Here is an 8,521-nt window from a genome sequence, read left to right on the forward strand (position 1 = left end):
GAGACAGCGTTACTGCTTGTCCCGGCCGCTCGGACTAAAGCTACGTCAACCGACGGCCGAGTAGCCTACGGTATATTCATATACAAAAAAAAATACTATTGAAAATAAATAATTAAAAAAAGGTGATTAAGGCTTCGACACGATCCATCAGTTTATATATTCCTTTATATAAACTAAACATACTTATTCTTGATTCTGAAAATCAACTTCGCCCTATCTCTACTACCCATACATGTTTCTCTCGAATATTCCTTTCTTAATTTATTTCGTTAATTTTATTTGCCATATCGGACCCCTTAAACAGGATTGGGCGGTCAAAAACACAAGCCAATAACTATTGACGAGACAGAATTAAAGTATTTTTAATAAAATTCGAATCGTATTTTGTCCATATAAAAAGGGCGTCACGAAAATTAAACAAAACGCCGACGGTATAAACGCGGTACTATACTACAAACGTTTGTTTGGTTTGTTTTACGGTAACGTCAATAAACAAAAAAAAACACGACGAAAATAATAGTTTACCTCGAATCATTCTCATACTTAACATAAAACTATTATACTTGATACATATACAATCGGGCACCATAAAATAATTAACTTTTTAAATTTGCCCTCTATACTCTCATTGCCTTGTAAAATAGGCTATAAAATCTACCCGTAAACCAAACCAAACCTTTCGCGACGTACGGCTAAAAAACGACACAACGATATATACATATATAAAATAAAACATTATTCGAATATATTAAAATGGCGAACAAAACGGATAATGCAATAATGATAAATGGGATAAAAACAGTAAAAATGACGAAGTTACGCGTATGATATAAAACTAATTTATAATGGAATAATAAAACATTAAAATTAATAAGAATTAGGCAAATGTGAAGAAAAAAAAGCTACTTGATCAAAAAAAAAAAAAAAAAAAAAAAACTGCGAAAGAGTGTCACTGGCCGTTCTAGCTGTATGGCGCACACAACTAGAGCGTTTATCCAACCGTCGGGTACAGGTCCGTACTTGGCAAGACCGAGTGAAACCCTTACCAGTGTTCCTGCGCCCGCAGAGATATGACTTCTAAAAGACACTTTGTGCCTGCAATCTGCTCTAATTAACGAAGGTTGGCTAATCCTTTCGTTACCGTGCCGCATACGATGTATAACTAGACTGGTCGCGATAGCCGTTGTAATCGTTATGCAAAGAAATCATATCCCAATCCTACTATTACTAGAATCGGTTGGATAAAGCCGCGAATAGAGCACCAGACAATGGTGACCCGGCAGAACTGAGGCCAACATTAGTACGCGTAATAATAAGAAGAAAGAAAATATTTAAAAAGGAAAAGAAAAACATTATCAAAATTATTAAAACTAATTCATTATTGCATCATCTTAAAAAAACACGAAAATACACGACGATAAAATATGAAGTAAGAGAAAAAAACTATACTAATACTACCAACCGATTACTCTATACCTATTTATTATACAACAATCCAGCTGGTCAGATATGAATAGCATGCCTATGTTTCAACTATTTGAAAAAAAAAACTAAGTCCTTGTTAAACTAACAAATCCGATTCGGCACTGTCTGCCTGGCTCAAAAAACTTCGACTCTCTGCACGCGTTTCGTACGCGCCAAACATCTCACCCCGTGAGTTTCTCAAAATTCTTACACTTTTACACATAGGCACGCTAGTCTTTATGCTAATTCTCCCCCGTAAAATTACTTAAAAATAAAACTAGCGATAATAGCAATTTGTTAAAACTTGTTAAATTGCTAATCCTACACTTGACTAACAAAAGTGACAAAAAACTTGACTTATTCGGATAACTTTCAAACACTTTTAAACTGATTAATTTATTATAAAATAATTTTCAACTTAAATTAAATTTTTCTATATAAAATAAAAAGTAAAAATTCTTATTCTATGAATCTAGTTGAAAAAAGTTAACAAATTTATCAGCTAACAGAAAAAAGAAAAACATAAATTTCTTTGTAGTAAACCGTTACTTACTCAGCAAATCTTAACTATTTAATTTATATAAGTAAAGATAAACTTAATATTTTTTACAACTATCTTGGTCTACTTAATAATCTGAACTAATAAATCAAAAATCACAAATAAGAAACATACTTTTTTAACTTCCCGAAGGAGAAGTTTATGTTTTCATCAAAAAACCCGATTCGCTAATTTTATGTTTTCTCGACGTTTCAAGCCATTCTGAATCGAATGAGACCAAATTTGGAAAAAGTATGTGTGTGTGTGTGTGTGTGTGTGTGTGTGTGTGTGTGTGTGTATGTGAACAGATTTTTTGTCGTAAATCGACGTTTTCTCGAAAACGGCTGGGTCGATTTCAAAAATTTAAAAGCCATTCGATGTATCTTGACGAGAACTATTGTTTGTCAGTTTTGTGCGACGATCGGCCAAGCCGTTTCTTTATAAATGGCAGAAAAGTGAAAAATTTTTCGTCTACGTTTTAGCCCGCAATTCTGAATCGATTTTGAAAATTCAAAAACCGTTCGAAAGATATTGGTTGGGAATCGTGCTGATTAGTTTTTGGTAGAGATCGGCCGGGCCGTTTTCTTGTAATAAAGTTTTTAAAAAAAAAATTTCGACGATTTTTATGATTATTTTTTTGACGATAGATACCATAGTCTTCTAGATCATACTAAAATATTACGGCCCTACGACAACTGGTTCAGCTTTAAAAATTCGTCAAAGTTTGCAAAAATCAGTATGGTCTTTTTGGCATTTGTCAAAATTAGACTTTTGATCGACGTTTTCTCAAAAACGCCTAAACCGATTTTAGAAATTTAAAAGCCATTTGATGTATTTCGGTGAGGACTATCGTTTGTCAGTTTTGTGCAACGATCTGCCAAGCCGTTTCTTTGTAATTTAAAAAAAACTTTTCGTCCACATTTAAGCTCATCCTACCGAACGATTTTAAAAAATCAAAAACTGTTCGAAAGATATTAGTTGGGAATGATACTGATTAATTTTAGGTGAAAATCTACCGAGCCGTTTTCTTGTAATTAACTGTTGAAAAAAAGTGTTAAATTTTCGTCGACATTTAAGCTCATCCTACCGAACCGATTTTAAAATATCAAAAACTGTTCGAAAGATATTAGTTGGGAATGGTACTGATTAATTTTAGGTGAAAATCTACCGAGCCGTTTTCTTGTAATTAACTGTTGAAAAAAAGTGTTAAATTTTCGTCGACATTTAAGCTCATCCTACAGAACCGATTTTAAAATATCAAAAACTGTTCGAAAGATATTAGTTGGGAATGATACTGATTAATTTTAGGTGAAAATCTACCGAGCCGTTTTCTTGTAATTAACTGTTGAAAAAAAGTGTTAAATTTTCGTCGACATTTAAGCTCATCCTACCGAACCGATTTTAAAATATCAAAAACTGTTCGAAAGATATTAGTTTGGAATGATACTGATTAATTTTAGGTGAAAATCTACCGAGCCGTTTTCTTGTAATTAACTGTTGAAAAAAAGTGTTAAATTTTCGTCGACATTTAAGCTCATCCTACCGAACCGATTTTAAAATATCGAAAACTGTTCGAAAGATATTAGTTGGGAATGATACTGATTAATTTTAGGTGAAAATCCACCGAGCCGTTTTCTTGTAATTAACTGTTGAAAAAAAGTGTTAAATTTTCGTCGACATTTAAGCTCATCCTACCGAACCGATTTTAAAATATCAAAAACTGTTCGAAAGATATTAGTTGGAAATGGTACTGATTAATTTTAGGTGAAAATCTACCGAGCCGTTTTCTTGTAATTAACTGTTGAAAAAAAAATTTAAGCCGATTTTCATGGAAATTTTTTTGGCGATATACATCATGGTCTTATAGAACTTACTGTAATATTACGGCCTAACGACAAGTAGTTTAATTTTAAAAATTCGTCAAAGTTTGCTAAAATTATTATCGTTTTTTTTAAAGTAGGATTAATGAAGTATATTATTTACCCATTTTTTTGATTAAGTCGATTATTTACACATTTCGGGAAGTTCATGTAACTTGCCTCAAGGCTAAATACCAAACCAACTAGTTTAAGACATTGCCTCGACTAAGCCAACGAACATGGCTGTATGAGGGAAGGTCAACATATTCACTTTCCATTTCTTCTACAAGAGATTTAAATTGTCTGTGTGTTAGTGAAGAGCGAGACACTATAAAATTAACTATTTTAACAACAGTGTTCATTACAGGAATTAAGCGCTGTGACGAAATTTTGGCAACTAAACTTTCCTGGTGTATTATACAATGGAAGTTCAATATTTTATGTCCAATATGATTTTCAAGAAGTTTGACAAATCCTCTATCTTTGCCAATCATTGCAGCTGCGCCGTCAGTAGTTACAGAAAATATTTTTTTGACATTAATGTTCTTGCTGTCAAAATAACTTATGAATGAAGAAAGAATATCCTCCCCCTTAGTTGTCCCAGACAGAGGAACCAAAGTACACAACTCTTCATAAACTTGATCTTTATCACAATACCGTGCAAATACTGCAAGCCGCGCAATATCATTTACGTCGGTACTTTCATCAACAGCAACACTAAATGAAACAGCTTCTTGTAATCCAGCATTCTGTTTTGTTGTTACATTGTCTGCCATTTCAGTTATTCTTCTTTCAATTGTTCGCGCAGAAGCCGGTATTTCTTGAATTCGGGATAATATGGTTTGTTGGTTAGGTAAATCGCTAAACAACTTTTCAGCACTTTTTATAAAAAATTCCTTTATATATTCTCCATCTGTAAAGGGTTTGCCTTTGGCAGCTATGCAATGAGCAATTGCGAAGCTGCATTCTGTCGCTTTAGCCTTCGTTCCAGTCATTCCACAAAAAAAAGTTATTTGTTTCTTATAACAAGAAACAGCTTTCTTTATAGTTTCACATTTCTCATCGTTGCTATTAAATGTGGACTGATGTTTGGTTTGGAAATGTCTTTGTACACTTGACGTGCGGCATACTACACTTTCGCGGCATATCGCACATACAGCACGATCCTTTTGTTGTATAAATCCATATTCATTCGTCCAACAGTCTTGAAAACCGCGAACATCTAATTTTTGTTTCTTACTCTCCATTTGATTAAATACGAATGAATTATAACATATATAAAATCAATAAGATACAAGTCTTCACAAAAAAAGTAAGAACGAAAAGTAGCGACCAAACGAAATGCAAGTTTAACTGCGCAAGTTTAAGCCCACCGCACAAGCACACAAGCAAATGGTGCCAAATGGTGCGCAGCACTCGCAGTTGATAAACGAGAAAGAGGGGGGCGAGTGATACTCCAACATTCAGCTCCGTGAAGGCCGCTTCGATAACTACTCGGCACTGCACATGTTTCATCCCTTTTACTCCGAATGCGGTCTCAATCAACCTTCGCGCAGATTTTCATGAAATTAGCGAACCACATTATAATCAAACTTTCTCTCTTATTTTCAACATTTTCTCTTATTTAAAAATCACTTCGTCTCGATATATTTGCGATTTTCCTAATTCCTTTGTAGCGTGCCATTCAGAATCCCTTCGCGTGCCAAGCCTGGCACGCGTGCCGTAGGTTGCCGATGCCTGGTTTAGAATACCGTTGGCATTCCATTCGGCAATGCGTAACAGGTTAATCATTTTTTAGCTAGTAAGGTAAGCATGTTGAGGATCATATTGTTCTGCTCCATAAGTTGTTTGAACATATCTTTGAATGTACTTAAAAATTCATGTAGTGTTGATCCTATTTCTGTTGCATTGTTTCCGCCGTTGTTTTGATTTTTCAGAATTTCGGAATAAGTCATGTGGTTCGAAACATTAGTATGATTTGATCGTGGTCTTGTATTGATTTCTTGAAAGCGTTTTGAAATGTTTTGTATTGGTGTGGCACTAGTTTTGTTATGTAAGGTATTATACATAGTGCGGTAGCTGGTGCATCCTCTATAGTTTGCCGGGTGTGGGCCTCCGCACAAAGCGCATGTGGCTGGAGTGCTTTTTAATTTTTTATATTTTGAAGTATCATGGTCGCCGCCGCATTTGACGCAGACAAATGGTCTGTTGCAATAGGATTTACAGTGTCCATATAATTGGCACCTTGTACACTGTATAATACCAAATCTTTTTCTGGGAGATTCCACTGTTACAATTTGATTTAAAATTTTGTTCAGTTTATAAATTGTGGTGTTATTCTCTGAAGGCTCCAAATCGACGAAAAACATGTTTAATGGGTATTTAGTCTTGTGTTGCAAGATATTGACAATGTTTCTCACTTTGTAGTTTAGTTTTTCTAGCGCTGTTTTAATTTCGTTAGTATCGGTTGTGTGGTGAATATTTTTTATAACTACTCTGTAGGCTCTCTCTTGTTTAATTTGGTAGGTATGATACACTACGCGTTTTGACTTAAAAAATTGTATGAGCAATTTATATTGCTCGGGTGTTTCGACGTTTATTTTCACTATATCGTCGTGCAATGATTTTGTTGTGTACTGCTCCCTGTTTATTATTGTGTTGATTTCGCCTGTCATGTCAGCGATATCGTCTACGTCATAGACGAAAATGGGAGGTGGCCTTTGAACCGTATTCCTGTTATCAGCTTGCGAGGTCGAAGGGCCTGGTGTTGCTATTGTGTTATCGGCTTGGGTCGCCGGTTTACCTGTTGCGAGAACATTAAACCGGTTTGATGTTTTTATAATGCTGACGTTTTCGATATGGCCTGTTGAAGTTCTTCGACGTTTGTTAGTTTTGATTGTCTGCCAGCTTACTGCTTGATTAATTTGTTCTGTTTCCATGTGATTAACAGTTACGGGTGATTGGTGATTAGTGTTGTTATGTTGATTAATTAAATGGTTTTGCACGTATGCACTATTTGTTTGCGAGGTGTTTAACATGTGATTAACAGTTTCGGATGATTGGTGATTAGTGTTGTTATGTTGATTAATTAAATGATTTTGCACGTATGCACTATTTGTTTGCGAGGTGTTTAACATGTGATTAACAGTTTCAGGTGATTGGTAATTAATGTTGTTATGTTGATTAATTAAATGGTTTTGCACGTATGCACTATCTGTTTGCGAGGTGTTTAACATGTGATTAACTGTTTCAGGTGATTGGTAATTCATATTGTTATGTTGATTAATTAAATGGTTTGGCGCGTATGCACTATTTGTTTGGGAGGTGTCATTCAGTATTTCAATTGATCGTACAATTGGAATAGTTGAACTATTTTCTTCGCTGTTCTGCATGATTATTTAGTAACACTGAGATTATACTGTTTTATTATTAACTTCCCGAAGGAGAAGTTTATGTTTTCATCAAAAAATCCGATTCGCTAATTTTATGTTTTCTCGACGTTTCAAGTCATTCTGAATCGAATGAGATCAAATTTGGAAAAAGTATGTGTGTGTGTGTGTGTGTGTGTGTGTGTGTGTGTGTGTGTGCGTGTGCACCAACAGATTTTTTGCCGTAAATCGCCGTTTTCTCAAAAACGGCTGGACCGATTTCAAAAATTTAAAAGCCATTCGATGTATCTCGATGAGGACTATTGTTTGTCAGTTTTGTGCGACGATCGGCCAAACCGTTTCTTCGTAAATAGCAGAGAAGTGAAAACTCTTTCGTCCACGTTTTAGCCCGCAGTTATGAATCGATTTTGAAAATTCAAAAATCGTTCGAAAGATATTGGTTAGGAATCGTGCTGATTAGTTTTTGGTAGAGATCGGCCGGGCCGTTTTCTTGTAATAAAGTTTTTAAAAAAAAAATTTCGACGATTTTTATGATTATTTTTTTGACGATAGATACCATAGTCTTCTAGGTCATACTAAAATATTACGGCCCTACGACAACTGGTTCAGCTTTAAAAATTCGTCAAAGTTTGCAAAAATCAGTATGGTCTTTTTGGCATTTGTCAAAATTAGACCTTTGACCGACGTTTTTTCAAAAACGCCTGAACCGATTTTAAAAATTTAAAAGCCATTTAATGTATTTCGGCGAGGACTATCGTTTGTCAGTTTTGTGTGACGATCTGCCAAGCCGTTTCTTTGCAATTTGAAAAAAAGTGTTAAAATTTTCGTCCACATTTAAGCTCATTCTGCCGAACCGATTTTAAAAAATCAAAAACTGTTCGAAAGATATTAGTTGGGAATGATGCTGATTAATTTTAGGTGAAAATCTACCGAGCCGTTTTCTTGTAATTAACTGTTGAAAAAGAGTGTTAAATTTTCGTCCACATTTAAGCTCATCCTACCGAACCGATTTTGAAAAATCAAAAACTGTTTGAAAGATATCATTTGGGAATGATGCTGATTAATTTTAGGTGAAAATCTACCGAGCCGTTTTCTTGTAATTAACTGTTGAAAAAAAGTGTTAAATTTTCGTCCACATTTAAGCTCATCCTACCGAACCGATTTTGAAAAATCAAAAACTGTTCGAAAGATACCATTTGGGAATGATGCTGATTAATTTTAGGTGAAAATCTACCGAGCCGTTTTCTTGTAATTAAATGTTGAAAAAAAGT

General features: G+C 34.5%; 1 protein-coding gene across 1 annotated transcript; it reads right to left on the reverse strand.

Moving 5' to 3' along the window:
- Window positions 1–4,064: 4,064 nt before the first annotated feature.
- LOC113380721 (general transcription factor II-I repeat domain-containing protein 2A-like) lies at window positions 4,065–5,108 on the reverse strand. The gene has a single exon (XM_026619855.1). It carries the CDS (start codon window positions 5,106–5,108, stop codon window positions 4,065–4,067), a length of 1,044 nt encoding a protein of 347 aa, XP_026475640.1.
- Window positions 5,109–8,521: the final 3,413 nt, after the last annotated feature.

This window comes from Ctenocephalides felis, unplaced genomic scaffold (assembly GCF_003426905.1).
Source record: "Ctenocephalides felis isolate EL2017-DRISC unplaced genomic scaffold, ASM342690v1 CF-g0.4_SCAFFOLD_02338, whole genome shotgun sequence".
NCBI lineage: Eukaryota > Metazoa > Arthropoda > Insecta > Siphonaptera > Pulicidae > Ctenocephalides > Ctenocephalides felis.